The sequence below is a fragment of the Salvelinus fontinalis genome, chromosome 32 (assembly GCF_029448725.1).
Source record: "Salvelinus fontinalis isolate EN_2023a chromosome 32, ASM2944872v1, whole genome shotgun sequence".
Classification (NCBI taxonomy): domain Eukaryota; kingdom Metazoa; phylum Chordata; class Actinopteri; order Salmoniformes; family Salmonidae; genus Salvelinus; species Salvelinus fontinalis.
This window is the reverse complement of record NC_074696.1, coordinates 11,639,112-11,655,766: the sequence shown is the minus strand read 5'-3', so window position 1 is coordinate 11,655,766 and position 16,655 is coordinate 11,639,112. Positions and strand designations below refer to the sequence as shown.

The window sequence follows — 16,655 nt, the reverse complement described above, 5'->3', positions numbered from 1 at the left end:
TGTAGGTGTTATTATAACCTGGTCTCTCTATAGGTGTAGTGTTATAACCTGGTCTCTCTGTAGGTGTTATTATAACCTGGTCTCTCTATAGGTGTTATTATAACCTGGTCTCTCTCTGTAGGTGTTATTATAACCTGGTCTCTCTGTAGGTGTTATTATAACCTGGTCTCTCTCTGTAGGTGTTGTTATAACCTGGTCTCTCTCTGTAGGTGTTATTATAACCTGGTCTCTCTGTAGGTGTTATTATAACCTGGTCTCTCTCTGTAGGTGTAGTGTTATAACCTGGTCTCTCTCTGTAGGTGTAGTGTTATAACCTGGTCTCTCTCTGTAGGTGTAGTGTTATAACCTGGTGTCTCTGTAGGTGTTATTATAACCTGGTCTCTCTCTGTAGGTGTAGTGTTATAACCTGGTCTCTCTCTGTAGGTGTAGTGTTATAACCTGGTCTCTCTGTAGGTGTTATTATAACCTGGTCTCTCTGTAGGTGTTATTATAACCTGGTCTCTCTCTGTAGGTGTAGTGTTATAACCTGGTCTCTCTGTAGGTGTTATTATAACCTGGTCTCTCTGTAGGTGTTATTATAACCTGGTCTCTCTCTGTAGGTGTAGTGTTATAACCTGGTCTCTCTCTGTAGGTGTAGTGTTATAACCTGGTCTCTCTCTATAGGTGTTATTATAACCTGGTCTCTCTCTGTAGGTGTAGTGTTATAACCTGGTCTCTCTCCGTAGGTGTAGTGTTATAACCTGGTCTCTCTCTGTAGGTGTAGTGTTATAACCTGGTCTCTCTCTGTAGGTGTAGTGTTATAACCTGGTCTCTCTCTGTAGGTGTAGTGTTATAACCTGGTCTCTCTCTGTAGGTGTAGTGTTATAACCTGGTCTCTCTCTGTAGGTGTAGTGTTATAACCTGGTCTCTCTCTGTAGGTGTTATTATAACCTGGTCTCTCTCTGTAGGTGTAGTGTTATAACCTGGTCTCTCTCTGCAGGTGTAGTGTTATAACCTGGTCTCTCTGTAGGTGTTATTATAACCTGGTCTCTCTCTGTAGGTGTAGTCTTATAACCTGGTTTCTGTAGTGTAGTGTTATAACCTGGTTTCTGTAGTGTAGTGTTATAACCTGGTCTCTCTCTGTAGGTGTAGTGTTATAACCTGGTTTCTGTAGTGTAGTGTTATAACCTGGTTTCTGTAGTGTAGTGTTATAACCTGGTCTCTCTCTGTATGTGTAGTGTTATAACCTGGTCTCTCTCTGTAGGTGTAGTGTTATAACCTGGTTTCTGTAGTGTAGTGTTATAACCTGGTTTCTGTAGTGTGGTGTTATAACCTGGTCTCTCTCTGTAGGTGTAGTGTTATAACCTGGTCTCTCTCTGTAGGTGTAGTCTTATAACCTGGTCTCTAGTGTAGTGTTATAACCTGGTCTCTCTCTTCAGGGGCGGTCGATGGATGAGCTGAACCATGACTTCCAGGCTCTGGCTCTGGAGAGGCGTGCCATGGGAGAGGTAAGGGGTCAGGGGTTACAGGTCAAGTAGTTAGAGGACCATAGACACTCAGCCTACCGAATGCCATATGATGGTGGTTGGAAGAATACTGTAGCCCAGAATAAAGTACCCCATAAATACTGCTGCTTTATTTAGTCATTCCGAAGAAAACGCCATGACACTTCTCTTTCACTTCTCTCTCTCTCTCTTTCACCTCTCTCTCTCTCTCTCTGTTTCACCTCTCTCTCTCTCTCTCTTTCACCTCTCTCTCTCTCTCTCTCTTTCACTTCTCTCTCTCTCTCTCTCTCTCACTTCTCTCTCTCTCTCTCTCTCTCACTTGTCTCTCTCTCTCTCACTTGTCTCTCTCTCTCTTTCACTCACTTGTCTCTCTCTCTCTTTCACTCACTTGTCTCTCTCTCTCTTTCACTCACTTGTCTCTCTCTCTCTTTCACTCACTTGTCTCTCTCTCTCTTTCACTCACTTGTCTCTCTCTCTCTTTCACTCACTTGTCTCTCTCTCTCTTTCACTTGTCTCTCTCTCTCTTTCACTTGTCTCTCTCTCTCTTTCACTTGTCTCTCTCTCTCTTTCACTTGTCTCTCTCTCTCTTTCACTTGTCTCTCTCTCTCTTTCACTTGTCTCTCTCTCTCTTTCACGTGTCTCTCTCTCTCTTTCACGTGTCTCTCTCTCTCTTTCACGTGTCTCTCTCTCTCTTTCACGTGTCTCTCTCTCTCTTTCACGTGTCTCTCTCTCTCTTTCACGTGTCTCTCTCTCTCTTTCACGTGTCTCTCTCTCTCTTTCACGTGTCTCTCTCTCTCTTTCACGTGTCTCTCTCTCTCTTTCACGTGTCTCTCTCTCTCTTTCACGTGTCTCTCTCTCTCTTTCACGTGTCTCTCTTTCACGTGTCTCTCTTTCACGTGTCTCTCTTTCACGTGTCTCTCTTTCACGTGTCTCTCTTTCACTTGTCTCTCTTTCACTTGTCTCTCTTTCACTTGTCTCTCTTTCACTTGTCTCTCTCTCTCTTTCACTTGTCTCTCTCTCTCTTTCACTTGTCTCTCTCTCTCTTTCACTTCTCTATTTTTTTGTTTCTTCTGTTCCTCTGTCTGTTTTTCTCCTCCCTTTCTCTTTTTGTCTTTCTCCATCTCTTTCTCTCCCCCACCCCTCTCATTTTTTACAGCAGCTTTTGACAGGTAAGAAGTTTTGGGAGAGTGACGAAGCTGGAAAAGATGGACCGAAAGGGATCTTCCTGGACCAGTGGAGGGACAGCGCGTGGGGGGCCACAGGTAAGACCGAGAGTGAGCCCAGCCCCTGGATTGAAACACCAATGTGTCACCACACCAAGTCTTGTGTGCCCAGCCAAATGTGTACATGTGTTTGGCAGTTTGATAATGGGTCTCTTTTTCTTTCTCCTCTACCAGACCACTCGGTGTCTCAGCCAATCATGGTGTCTCATCGGCCGGGCGGGGGTTTCCATGGCGGCGGGGAGGTGGGCGGTTCAGTGATGTCACCGCGATCAGAGAGCGGGGGCTTAGGAGTCAGTATGGTAGAATACGTCCTCTCCTCTTCTCCCGCCGAGAAACTGGACTCCTGCCTCCGTAAGGGACCTTTCGTAAGTAGCCTACCCTCATTTACACTCCCATCATTCAATACATATCTCTACATGGATCACTATCAACAATGCTGACCCACCTTCCCCACTGGCAACCTGGACTCCTCGCTGCACTGGGTTATACTGCATACGTGGTCTCGTTTAGATCTCTCTCTGTGTCTCTCTCTCTCTGTGTCTCGTTTAGATCTCTCTCTGTCTCGCTCTCTCTCTCTGTGTCTCGTTTAGATCTCTCTCTGTCTCGCTCTCTCTCTCTGTGTCTCGTTTAGATCTCTCTCTGTGTCTCTCTCTGTGTCTCGTTTAGATCTCTCTCTGTGTCTCTCTCTCTGTGTCTCGTTTAGATCTCTCTCTGTGTCTCGTTTAGATCTCTCTCTGTCTCTCTCTCACTCTCTCTCTCTCTCTCTCTGTGTCTCGTTTAGATCTCTCTCTGTGTCTCTCTCTCTGTGTCTCGTTTAGATCTCTCTCTGTGTCTCTCTCTCTGTGTCTCGTTTAGATCTCTCTCTGTGTCGCTCTCTCTGTGTCTCGTTTAGATCTCTCTCTGTGTCTCTCTCTGTGTCTCGTTTAGATCTCTCTCTGTGTCTCTCTCTCTCTGTGTCTCCTTTAGATCTCTCTGTGTCTCGTTTAGATCTCTCTCTGTGTCCCTCTCTCACTCTCTCTCTCTCTCTCTGTGTCTCGTTTAGATCTCTCTCTGTGTCTCTCTCTCTGTGTCTCGTTTAGATCTCTCTCTGTGTCTCTCTCTCTGTGTCTCGTTTAGATCTCTCTCTGTGTCTCTCTCTCTCTGTGTCTCGTTTAGATCTCTCTCTGTCTCGCTCTCTCTCTCTGTCTCGCTCTCGCTCTCTCTCTCTGTCTCGCTCTCTCTCTGTGTCTCGTTTAGATCTCTCTCTGTGTCTCTCTCTCTGTGTCTCGTTTAGATCTCTCTCTGTGTCTCTCTCTCTGTGTCTCTCTCTCTCTGTGTCTCGTTTAGATCTCTCTCGCTCTCTCTCTGTGTCTCGTTTAGATCTCTCTCTGTCTCGCTCTCTCTCTGTGTCTCGTTTAGATCTCTCTCTGTGTCTCTCTCTCGCTCTCTGTGTCTCGTTTAGATCTCTCTCTGTCTTGCTCTCTCTGTGTCTCGTTTAGATCTCTCTCTGTCTCGCTCTCTCTCTCTGTCTCGCTCTCTCTCTGTGTCTCGTTTAGATCTCTCTCTGTCTCGCTCTCTCTCTCTGTCTCGCTCTCTCTCTGTGTCTCGTTTAGATCTCTCTCTGTCTCGCTCTCTCTCTCTGTCTCGCTCTCTCTCTATCTCGCTCTCTCTCTGTGTCTCGTTTAGATCTCTCTCTGTGTCTCTCTCGCTCTCTCTCTCTGTGTCTCTCTCTGTGTCTCGTTTAGATCTCTCTCTGTGTCTCTCTCTCTGTGTCTCGTTTAGATCTCTCTCTGTGTCTCTCTCTCTCTGTGTCTCGTTTAGATCTCTCTCGCTCTCTCTCTGTGTCTCGTTTAGATCTCTCTCTGTGTCTCTCTCTCTCGCTCTCTCTCTGTGTCTCTCTCTGTGTCTCGTTTAGATCTCTCTCTGTGTCTCTCTGTGTCTCGTTTAGATCTCTCTCTGTGTCTCTCTCTGTGTCTCGTTTAGATCTCTCTCTGTGTCTCTCTCTGTGTCTCGTTTAGATCTCTCTCTGTGTCTCTCTCTCTGTGTCTCGTTTAGATCTCTCTCTGTGTCTCTCTCTCGCTCTCTCTCTGTGTCTCGTTTAGATCTCTCTGTGTCTCTCTCTCTGTGTCTCGTTTAGATCTCTCTCGCTCTCTCTCTGTGTCTCGTTTAGATCTCTCTCGCTCTCTCTCTGTGTCTCGTTTAGATCTCTCTCTGTGTCTCTCTCTCTCGCTCTCTCTCTGTGTCTCTCTCTGTGTCTCGTTTAGATCTCTCTCTGTGTCTCTCTCTCTGTGTCTCGTTTAGATCTCTCTCTGTGTCTCTCTGTGTCTCGTTTAGATCTCTCTCTGTGTCTCTCTCTCTGTGTCTCGTTTAGATCTCTCTCTGTGTCTCTCTCTGTGTCTCGTTTAGATCTCTCTCTGTGTCTCTCTCTCTGTGTCTCGTTTAGATCTCTCTCTGTCTCGCTCTCTCTCTCGCTCTCTCTCTGTGTCTCGTTTAGATCTCTCTCTGTGTCTCTCTCTCTGTGTCTCGTTTAGATCTCTCTCTGTCTCGCTCTCTCTCTGTGTCTCGTTTAGATCTCTCTCTGTGTCTCTCTCTCGCTCTCTCTCTGTGTCTCGTTTAGATCTCTCTCTGTCTCGCTCTCTCTCTGTGTCTCGTTTAGATCTCTCTCTGTCTCGCTCTCTCTCTCTGTCTCGCTCTCTCTCTGTGTCTCGTTTAGATCTCTCTCTGTCTCGCTCTCTCTCTCGCTCTCTCTCTGTGTCTCGTTTAGATCTCTCTCTGTCTCGCTCTCTCTCTGTGTCTCGTTTAGATCTCTCTCTGTGTCTCTCTCGCTCTCTCTCTCGCTCTCTCTCTGTGTCTCGTTTAGATCTCTCTCTGTCTCGCTCTCTCTCTCGCTCTCTCTCTGTGTCTCGTTTAGATCTCTCTCTGTCTCGCTCTCTCTCTCGCTCTCTCTCTGTGTCTCGTTTAGATCTCTCTCTGTCTCGCTCTCTGTCTCGCTCTCTCTCTGTGTCTCGTTTAGATCTCTCTCTGTCTCGCTCTCTCTCTCGCTCTCTCTCTGTGTCTCGTTTAGATCTCTCTGTGTCTCTCTCGCTCTCTGTCTCGCTCTCTCTCTGTGTCTCGTTTAGATCTCTCTCTGTCTCTCTCTCTGTCTCGCTCTCTCTCTGTGTCTCGTTTAGATCTCTCTCTGTGTCTCTCTCGCTCTCTCTGTCTCTGTTTCTTTTAGAACTGTCTCTCAATTCAAGTCAAGGGGCTTTATTGACGTGGGAAACATATGTTAACATTGCCAAAGCAAGTAAGGTAGATAATATACACAAGAGAAATAAACAATACAAATTAACAGTAAACATTACACATACAGAAGTTTCAAAAGAATAAAGACATTACAAATGTCATATTATGTATATTTACAGTGTTGTAACAATGTACAAAGTACACAAGGGAAAATAAATAAACATAAATATGGGTTGTATTTACAATGGTGTTTGTTCTTAACTAGTTGCCCTTTTCTTGTGGCAACAGGTCACAAATCGTGCTGCTGTGATGGCACACTGTGGTTATTCACCCAATAGACATCAGAGTTTATCAAAATTGGTTTTGTTTTTGAATTCTTTGTGGATCCGTGTAATCTGAGGGAAATATGTGTCTCTAATATGGTCATACATTGGACAGGAGGTTAGGAAGTGCAGCTCAGTTTCCACCTCATTTTGTGGCCAGTGAGCACATAGCCTGTCTTCTCTTGAGAGCCATGTCTGCCTACGGCGGCCTTTCTCAATAGCAAGGCTATGCTCACTGAGTCTGTACATAGTCAAAGCTTTCCTTAAGTTTGGGTCAGTCACAGTGGTCAGGTATTCTGCCACTGTGTACTCTCTGTTTAGGGCCAAATAGCATCCTAGTTTGCTCTGTTTTTTTGTTAATTCTGTCAAATGTGTCAAGTAATTATCTTTTTGTTTTCTCATGATTTGTTTGGGTCTAATTGTGTTGCTGTCCTGGGGCTCTGTGTGGGTCTGTTTGTGAACAGAGCCTCAGGACCAGCTTGCTGAGGGGACTCTTCCGGTTAATCTCTCTGTAGATGAAAGCTTTGTTATGGCAGGTTTAGGAATCGCTTCCTTTTAGGTGGTTGTAGAATTTAACGGCTCTTTTCTCGATTTTGATAATTAGCGCGTATCGGCCTAATTCTGCTCTGCATGCATTATTTGATGTTCTATGTTGTACACTGGGAATATTTTTTCCCTGACTTCTGCATGCAGTCTCAATTTGGTGTTTGTCCCATTTTGTGACATCTTGGTTGGTGAGCGGACCCCAGACCTCACAACCATAAAGGGCAATGGGTTCTATAACTGATTCATGTATTTTTAGCCAGATCCTAATTGGTATGTTGAATTTTATGTTCCTTTTGATGGCATAGAAGGCCCTTCTTGCCTTGTCTCTCAGGTCGTTCACAGCTTTGTGGAAGTTACCTGTGGCGCTGATGTTTAGGCCGAGGTATGTATAGTTTTTTGTGTGCTCTAGGACAACTGTGTCTAGATGGAATTTGTATTTGTGGTCCTGGCGACTGGACCATTTTTGGAACACCATTATTTTGGTCTTACTGAGATTTACGGTCAGGGCTCAGGTCTGACAGAATCTGTGCAGAAAATCTAGGTGCTGCTGTAGGCCCTCCTTGATTGGGGACAGAAGCACCAGATCATCAGCAATCAGTGGACATTTGACTTCAGATTCTACTAGGTTGTGGCCGGGTGCTGCAGACTGTTCTAGTGCTCTCGCCAATTCACTGATATATATGTTGAAGAGGGTGGGGCTTAAGCTGAATCCCTGTCTCACCCCACGGCCCTGAGGAAAGAAATGTGTGTTTTTTTGCCAATTTTAACCGCTGACTTGTTGTTTGTGTACATGGATTTTATAATGTCGTATGTTTTACCCCCAACACCACTTTCCATCAATTTGTATAACAGACCCTCATGCCAAATTGAGTCGAAGGCTTTTTTTAAATCAACAAAGCATGAGAAGACTTTGCCTTTGTTTGGGTTTGTTTATTTGTCAATTAGGGTGTGCAGGATGAGTACGTGGTCTGTTGTACGGTAATTTGGTAAAAAGCCAATTTGGCATTTGCTCATTACATTGTTTTCATTGAGGAAATGACGAGTCTGCTGTAAATGATAATGCAGAGGATTTTCCCAAGGTTGCTGTTGACGCATATCCCACGGTAGTTATTGGGGTCAAATTTGTATCCAATCTCTCTGTGTGTCTCTGTCTCGTTTAGAACTCTCAGCTCTATGGATCTCCTGCTCTTACCTCTATATATTACTGTCAATTTATTGATCAATGTGTCAATCACAATGTTCTCAATCTGTCGTCCAACTTTTATTTATACGTCTTTCCCTCCCTCCCTCCATCCATCTTTCTGTCGCTCTCTTTCTTTCCCTCCATCCCTCTCTCTCCCCATCCCCCTCCCTCTCTCTCCCCATCCCCCTCCCTCTCTCTCCCCATCCCCCCCTCTCTCTCTCCCCATCCCCCCCTCTCTCTCTCCCCATCCCTCTCTCTCTCTCCCCATCCCTCTCTCTCTCTCTCCCCATCCCTCTCTCTCTCTCTCCCCATCCCTCTCTCTCTCTCTCCCCATCCCTCTCTCTCTCTCTCCCCATCCCTCTCTCTCTCTCTCCCCATCCCTCTCTCTCTCTCCCCATCCCTCTCTCTCTCTCCCCATCCCTCTCTCTCTCTCCCCATCCCTCTCTCTCTCTCCATCTCTCCCCATCTCTCTCTCTCTCTCTCTCTCAGGGTCCGAGGGATGGAGAGGTGGATGAGGAGAAGAGGGAGAAACCAAAGGCTCCATTTGAAGGAGAGAAACTCAAGGAGATGGTAGAGGGTGACGTCATCAGTGATGTCATCAACCTCAACGGGCTCCCCGTGCAGAACGGCCTGGACGTGGACGGCAAGGAGTACAGGTAAACACACACACACACCTCTTCCGTGTACACTGACTGTACAAAACATTAGGAACACCTGCTCTTTCCATGACACACTGACCAGGTGAACCCAGGTGAAAGTTGTGACCCCTTATAGATGTCACTTGTTAAATCCACTTCAATGTGTGTAGATGAAAGGGAGACAGGTTAAATAAGGACTTTTAAGCCTTGAGACAATTGAGACATGGATTGTGTATGTATGCCATTCTGAGGGTGAATGGGCAAGACAAAATATGTAGGTGCCTTTGAACTGGGTCTGGTAGAAGGTACCTTTGAACGGGGTCTGGTAGAAGGTACCTTTGAACTGGGTCTGGTAGTAGGTGCCTTTGAACGGGGTCTGGTAGTAGGTGCCTTTGAACGGGGTCTGGTAGTAGGTGCCTTTGAACTGGGTCTGGTAGAAGGTGCCTTTGAACGGGGTCTGGTAGAAGGTACCTTTGAACTGGGTCTGGTAGAAGGTGCCTTTGAACTGGGTCTGGTAGTAGGTGCCTTTGAACGGGGTCTGGTAGTAGGTGCCTTTGAACTGGGTCTGGTAGTAGGTGTCTTTGAACTGGGTCTGGTAGTAGGTGCCTTTGAACGGGGTCTGGTAGAAGGTACCTTTGAACGGGGTCTGGTAGAAGGTGCCTTTGAACTGGGTCTGGTAGTAGGTGCCTTTGAACGGGGTCTGGTAGTAGGTGCCTTTGAACGGGGTCTGGTAGTAGGTGCCTTTGAACGGGGTCTGGTAGTAGGTGCCTTTGAACGGGGTCTGGTAGTAGGTGCCTTTGAACGGGGTCTGGTAGTAGGTGCCTTTGAACGGGGTCTGGTAGAAGGTGCCTTTGAACTGGGTCTGGTAGTAGGTGCCTTTGAACGGGGTCTGGTAGTAGGTGCCTTTGAACTGGGTCTGGTAGAAGGTGCCTTTGAACTGGGTCTGGTAGTAGGTGCCTTTGAACGGGGTCTGGTAGTAGGTGCCTTTGAACTGGGTCTGGTAGAAGGTGCCTTTGAACTGGGTCTGGTAGTAGGTGCCTTTGAACGGGGTCTGGTAGTAGGTGCCTTTGAACTGGGTCTGGTAGTAGGTGCCTTTGAACTGGGTCTGGTAGTAGGTGACAGGCGCACCGGTTTGTGTCTAGAACTCAACACTGCTGGGTTTTTCACACTCAACAGTTTTCTGTGTGTATCAAGAATGGTCCACCACCCAAAGGACATCCAGCCAACTTGACACAACTGTGGGAAGCATTTCAGTCAACATGGGTCAGCGTCCCTGTGGATCGCTTTGGACACCTTGTAGAGTCCATGCCCTAATGAGTTGAGACTGTTCTGAGGGCAAAAGGGGGAGGTGCTACTCTATATTAGGAAGGTGTTCTTAATGTTTTGTACACTCAGTGTGTTTATATGCACACGGATGGCTAACCATGTTTCCCCCACTCTCGTCCCTCCTCTCTCCCCCGTCCCTCTTCTCTCTCTCCCCCGTCCCTCTTCTCTCTCTCCCCCGTCCCTCTTCTCTCTCTCCCCCGTCCCTCTTCTCTCTCTCCCCCCGTCCCTCTTCTCTCTCCCCCCCGTCCCTCTTCTCTCCCCCCCGTCCCTCTTCTCTCTCCCCCCGTCCCTCTTCTCTCTCCCCCCGTCCCTCTTCTCTCTCTCCCCGTCCCTCTTCTCTCTCTCCCCCCGTCCCTCTTCTCTCTCTCCCCCCGTCCCTCTTCTCTCTCCCCCCCGTCCCTCTTCTCTCTCTCCCCCCCGTCCCTCTTCTCTCTCTCCCCCGTCCCTCTTCTCTCTCTCCCCCGTCCCTCTTCTCTCTCTCCCCCGTCCCTCTTCTCTCTCTCCCCCGTCCCTCTTCTCTCTCTCCCCCGTCCCTCTTCTCTCTCTCCCCCGTCCCTCTTCTCTCTCTCCCCCGTCCCTCTTCTCTCTCTCCCCCGTCCCTCTTCTCTCTCTCCCCCGTCCCTCTTCTCTCTCTCCCCCGTCCCTCTTCTCTCTCTCCCCCGTCCCTCTTCTCTCTCTCCCCCGTCCCTCTTCTCTCTCTCCCCCGTCCCTCTTCTCTCTCTCCCCCGTCCCTCTTCTCTCTCTCCCCCGTCCCTCTTCTCTCTCTCCCCCGTCCCTCTTCTCTCTCTCCCCCGTCCCTCTTCTCTCTCTCCCCCGTCCCTCTTCTCTCTCTCCCCCGTCCCTCTTCTCTCTCTCCCCCGTCCCTCTTCTCTCTCTCCCCCGTCCCTCTTCTCTCTCTCCCCCGTCCCTCTTCTCTCTCTCCCCCGTCCCTCCTTTCTCTCTCCCCCGTCCCTCCTTTCTCTCTCCCCCCGTCCCTCTTCTCTCTCCCCCCGTCCCTCTTCTCTCTCCCCCGTCCCTTTTCTCTCTCCCCCCGTCCCTCTTCTCTCTCCCCCCGTCCCTCTTCTCTCCCCCCGTCCCTCTTCTCTCTCTCCCCCGTCCCTCTTCTCTCTCTCCCCCCGTCCCTCTTCTCTCTCCCCCCCGTCCCTCTTCTCTCTCCCCCCGTCCCTCTTCTCTCTCTCCCCGTCCCTCTTCTCTCTCCCCCCGTCCCTCTTCTCTCTCCCCCCCGTCCCTCTTCTCTCTCCCCCCCGTCCCTCTTCTCTCTCCCCCCCGTCCCTCTTCTCTCTCCCCCCCGTCCCTCTTCTCTCTCCCCCCCGTCCCTCTTCTCTCTCCCCCCCGTCCCTCTTCTCTCTCCCCCCCGTCCCTCTTCTCTCTCCCCCCCGTCCCTCTTCTCTCTCCCCCCCGTCCCTCTTCTCTCTCCCCCCCGTCCCTCTTCTCTCTCCCCCCCGTCCCTCTTCTCTCTCCCCCCCGTCCCTCTTCTCTCTCCCCCCCGTCCCTCTTCTCTCTCCCCCCCGTCCCTCTTCTCTCTCCCCCCCGTCCCTCTTCTCTCTCCCCCCCGTCCCTCTTCTCTCTCCCCCCCGTCCCTCTTCTCTCTCCCCCCCGTCCCTCTTCTCTCTCCCCCCCGTCCCTCTTCTCTCTCCCCCCCGTCCCTCTTCTCTCTCCCCCCCGTCCCTCTTCTCTCTCCCCCCCGTCCCTCTTCTCTCTCCCCCCCGTCCCTCTTCTCTCTCCCCCCCGTCCCTCTTCTCTCTCCCCCCCGTCCCTCTTCTCTCTCCCCCCCGTCCCTCTTCTCTCTCCCCCCCGTCCCTCTTCTCTCTCTCCCCCCGTCCCTCTTCTCTCTCTCCCCCCGTCCCTCTTCTCTCTCTCCCCCGTCCCTCTTCTCTCTCCCCCCCCGTCCCTCTTCTCTCTCCCCCCCCGTCCCTCTTCTCTCTCTCCCCCCCGTCCCTCTTCTCTCTCTCCCCCCCGTCCCTCTTCTCTCTCTCCCCCCGTCCCTCTTCTCTCTCTCCCCCCGTCCCTCTTCTCTCTCTCCCCCCCGTCCCTCTTCTCTCTCTCCCCCCCGTCCCTCTTCTCTCTCTCCCCCCCGTCCCTCTTCTCTCTCTCCCCCCCGTCCCTCTTCTCTCTCTCCCCCCCGTCCCTCTTCTCTCTCTCCCCCCCCGTCCCTCTTCTCTCTCTCCCCCCGTCCCTCTTCTCTCTCCCCCCCCCGTCCCTCTTCTCTCTCCCCCCCCCGTCCCTCTTCTCTCTCCCCCCCCCGTCCCTCTTCTCTCTCCCCCCCGTCCCTCTTCTCTCTCCCCCCCGTCCCTCTTCTCTCTCTCCCCCCGTCCCTCTTCTCTCTCTCCCCCCCGTCCCTCTTCTCTCTCTCCCCCCCGTCCCTCTTCTCTCTCTCCCCCCCGTCCCTCTTCTCTCTCTCCCCCCCGTCCCTCTTCTCTCTCTCCCCCCCGTCCCTCTTCTCTCTCTCCCCCCCGTCCCTCTTCTCTCTCTCCCCCCCGTCCCTCTTCTCTCTCTCCCCCCGTCCCTCTTCTCTCTCCCCCCCCCGTCCCTCTTCTCTCTCTCCACCCCGTCCCTCTTCTCTCTCTCCAGTCGTCAAGGCCAGATACTGCCCGCGGGGCCAGACACTGACGTAATAGGGGGTGTAGTAGGGGAGGGTATGGTCTCCATGGGAGGTGGTCCCAAACCCCAAGAGGTCTTCTCTGGGGTGGAACAGGGTGTTACCATGGATACCATGCAGTCTGTGATGGAGCCTTTGCAGTTTGACTACAACTCCCAGATGGCCATGGACTCTCAGCCCACCGTGGGCCTGTTCGACTACAGCAACCAACAACAGGTGTGTGTGTGATGACCGCCATGGACCCCTCTACTACAGCAACCAGCAGAGGTGTATGTGTGTATATACTAAGTGTGTGACTGTGAGCATAACGTGTGTATATATAGGAAATGATAATGTGACCTGTGTGTACAGTGCCTTCAGAAAGTATTCAGACCCCTTGACTTTTTCAACATTTTGTTACGTTACAGCCTTATTCTAAAATGGATATATCATCAATCTACACACAATACCCCATAATGACATCACAATACCCCATAATGACATCACAATACCCCATAATGACAAAGCGAAACAGGTTTATATACAGTTTTGCAAATGTATAATAATTTTAAAAAAAACATACCTTATTTAAATAAGTATTCAGACCCTTTGATATGAGAATTGAAATTCACCTCAGATGCATCCTGTTTCCATTGGGCATCCTTGATGTTTCTACAACTTGATTGGAGTCCATCTGTGGTAAATTAAATTGGACATGATTTGGAAAGGCACACACCTGTCTATATAAGGCCCCACAGTTGACAGTGCACGTCAGAGCAAAAACCAAGCCATGAGGTCTAAGGAATTGTCCGTAGTGCTCTGAGACAGGATTGTGTCGAGAAACAGATCTGGGGAAGGGTACCAGCAAATGTCTGCAGCATTGAAGGTCCCCAAGAACACAGTGGCCTCCATCATTCTTAAATGGAAGAAGTTTGGAACCACCAAGACTCTTCCTAGAGCTGAACGCCAGGCCAAACTGAGCAATCGGGGGAGAAGGGCCTTGGTCAGGGAGGTGACCAAGAACCCAATGGTCACTCTGACAGAACTCTAGAGTTCCTCTGTGGAGATGCAAAAACCTTCCAGAAGGACAGCCCTCTCTCCAGCACTCCACCAATCAGGCCTTTATGGTAGAGTGGCCAGTCGGAAGCCACTCCTCAGTAAAAGGCCCATGACAGCCCGCTTGGAGTTTGCCAAAAGGCACCTAAAGACTCTCAGACCATGAGAAACAAGATTCTCTGGTCTGATGAAACCAAAATTTAACTCTTTGGCCTGAATGCCAAGCGTCTGGAGGAAACCTGGCACCATCCCTACGGTGAAGCATGGTGGTGGCAGCATCATGCTGTGGGATGTTTTCAGCGTCAGGGACTGGGAGACTAGTCTTGAGAGGCAAAGATGAACAGAGTAAACTACAGGGAGATCCTTGATGAAATCCTGAGCACTCTGGAGCAGGTTCTCAGACTGGGGAGAAGGTTCACCTTCCAACAGGACAACGACCCTAAGCACACAGCCAAGACAACGCAGGAATGGCTTTGGGACAAGTCTCTGAATGTCCTTGAGTGGCCCAGCCAGAACCTGGACTTGAACCCGATCGAACATCTCTGGAGAGAACTGAAAATAGCTGTGCAGTAACGCTCCCCATCGAACCTGACAGAGCTTGAGAGGATCTACAGAGAAGAATGGGAGAAACTCCCCAAATACTGGTGTGCCAAGATTGTAGCGTCAGACCCAAGAAGACTCAAGGCTGTAATCGCTGCCAAAGGTGCTTCAGCAAATTAGTGACTAAATGGTCTGAATACTGATGTAAATGTGATATTCATTTTTTTTGGTTGTTGCTTGTAATATATTGGCACATTTCTAAACCAGTTTTTGCTTTCTCAATATGGGGTATTGTGTGTAGATTTGTGAAAGAACAACGATTTAATCCATTTTAGAATAGCGCTGTAACGTAACACAATATGGAAAAGTCAAGGGGTCTGAATACTTTCTGAATGGACTATATAATATAACCTGTGTGTGTAATAGAACCTCTGTGTGTGTGTGTAATATAACCTGTGTGTGTAATAGAACCTCTGTGTGTGTGTGTGTGTGTGTGTGTGTGTGTGTGTGTGTGTGTAATATAACCTGTGTGTGTGTAATATAACCTGTGTGTGTGTAATATAACCTGTGTGTGTGTAATATAACCTGTGTGTGTGTAATATAACCTGTGTGTGTGTAATATAACCTGTGTGTGTGTAATATAACCTGTGTGTGTGTGTGTAATATAACCTGTGTGTGTATATAGTTGTTCCAGAGACCCAGTGCTCTAGCAGCCCAACAGCAGCAGTATGCCTTGGCAGCAGCACAGCAATCTCACATTGGTAAGAGACAGAGTGTCTGTGTGAGTTGTTTTGTAGGTGAAAGACATGAATCTCCCCTGACCCATTTTTGGGCAGTTATTCAGTGATGAGAAGTTGTTATTGGACTAGCTGTTTATCTCTTATGTCTGGCACAATTAGCATATAACCGTGGATTAAGACCCCTCTGGAAAAAAATAAAATAATTATCTGTTTAAACAGTTAGGACTTAAATTTAGAACAATAGTGTAATGATGAAGAATTGTGGGTGGTCTCCCCTCAGAGAGTCAAATCAGAAACGGAGTACAACATATACAATGTATTTGAAAAGATTTCAGACCCCTCTTTACACATTTTGTTACGTTTAGAGATTTTAGTGACCAAAATGATCACGGTTATCAGTATTATTAAAACGTGCTGGAAATGTTAAAGTACTAATACACTGAAATAATTTCACCACGGTTTATATTGATAACCAACAAACAACAAATACAATTGGCAGCACTATGCACTTGTGTTTTTTGTTGTGTGTTCTGTAGACAGGGTGACCATCTTCGATTTTAAGTTTCCCTCAGCACTCTTGTAAAACCCAAAATACAACCACACCAGATTTCGTCCTCTTAGAAGGCCGGAATAATCTCCTGATGAGCGCTGTCACTGCCTTCCGCCATGTTTTCACACAAAACAAAACCCACGTTGCTGCGCCTGCGTCAGACTGTTGATGACTTTGGTTGATGCTGGACACTATTTACCGGGAGTTTATCAAACACCGTTTTAATGCAAATTTGAAACTAAAACTAATCGTTTGTAATTTTACTGTGGTTTATCTTGAAACCGGTAACTGTATCATCCTTAGTTACGTTACAGCCTTATTCTAAAATGTATTAAATCATTTTTTCCCCTCAACAATCTACACACAAGGCCCCGTAACGGCATCGCACGGCCCCGTAACGGCATCGCACGGCCCCGTAACGGCATCGCACGGCCCCGTAACGGCATCGTAACGGCATCGCACGGCCCCGTAACGGCATCGCACGGCCCCGTAACGGCATCGCACGGCCCCGTAACGGCATCGCACGGCCCCGTAACGGCATCGCACGGCCCCGTAACGATAAAGCAAAAACGTATTTTTAGACGTTTTGCTAATTTCGGACAAATTAAAAACCAATCACATTTACATAAGTATTTGAACCCTTTACTCAGTGAAGCACCTTTGGCAGCGATTACAGCCTCGAGTCTTCTTGGGTATGACGCTACAAGCTTGGCACCTGTATTTGGGGAGTTTCTCCCGTTTTTCTCTGCAGATTCTCTCAAGGTCTGTCAGGTTGGATGGGGAGCGTCGCTGCACAGGTATTTTCAGGTCTCTCCAGAGATTTTCGATCAGGTTCAAGTCCGGGCTCTGGCTGGGCCACTCAAGGACATTCAGAGACTTGTCCCGAAGCCACTCCTACGTTGTCTTGTCTGTGTGCTTATGGTTGTTGTCCTGTTGGAAGGTAAACCTTCTCCCCAGTCTGAGGTCCTGAGCGCTCTGGAGCAGGTTTTCATCAAGGATCTCTCTGTACTTTTCTCCGTTCATCTTTCCCTCGATCCTGACTAGTCTCCCAGTCCCCGCCTCTGAAAAACATCCCCACAGCATAATGCTGCCACCTCCATGCTTCACCGTAGGGATGGTATTGGCCAGGTGATGAGCAGTACCTGGTTTCCTCCAGAAGTGACGCTTGGTGTTCAGGCCAAAGAGTTCAATTTTGGTTTCATCAGACCAGAGAATCTTGTTTCACATGGTCTTAGTCCTTTAGTTGCCTTTTGGTAAACTCCAA

The 16,655-nt window shown here is 49.0% G+C and overlaps 1 protein-coding gene across 5 annotated transcripts in view; it reads left to right on the top strand.

Annotated features, from left to right (window-relative positions):
- The window catches only part of LOC129830724 (pumilio homolog 1-like), a 96,694-nt gene that overhangs the window by 16,311 nt on the left and 63,728 nt on the right, over window positions 1–16,655 (top strand). For 3 of the 5 annotated variants that reach the window (XM_055893370.1, XM_055893367.1, XM_055893368.1), the window contains exons 4-9: window positions 1,419–1,487; window positions 2,641–2,746; window positions 2,882–3,072; window positions 8,453–8,619; window positions 12,499–12,742; window positions 14,787–14,862. In XM_055893370.1, the coding sequence (XP_055749345.1) occupies window positions 1,419–1,487; window positions 2,641–2,746; window positions 2,882–3,072; window positions 8,453–8,619; window positions 12,499–12,742; window positions 14,787–14,862 (853 nt within the window). The remainder of the gene's footprint in view (window positions 1–1,418; window positions 1,488–2,640; window positions 2,747–2,881; window positions 3,073–8,452; window positions 8,620–12,498; window positions 12,743–14,786; window positions 14,863–16,655) is intronic. The other 2 variants (XM_055893371.1, XM_055893369.1) reach the window with 1 other exon arrangement.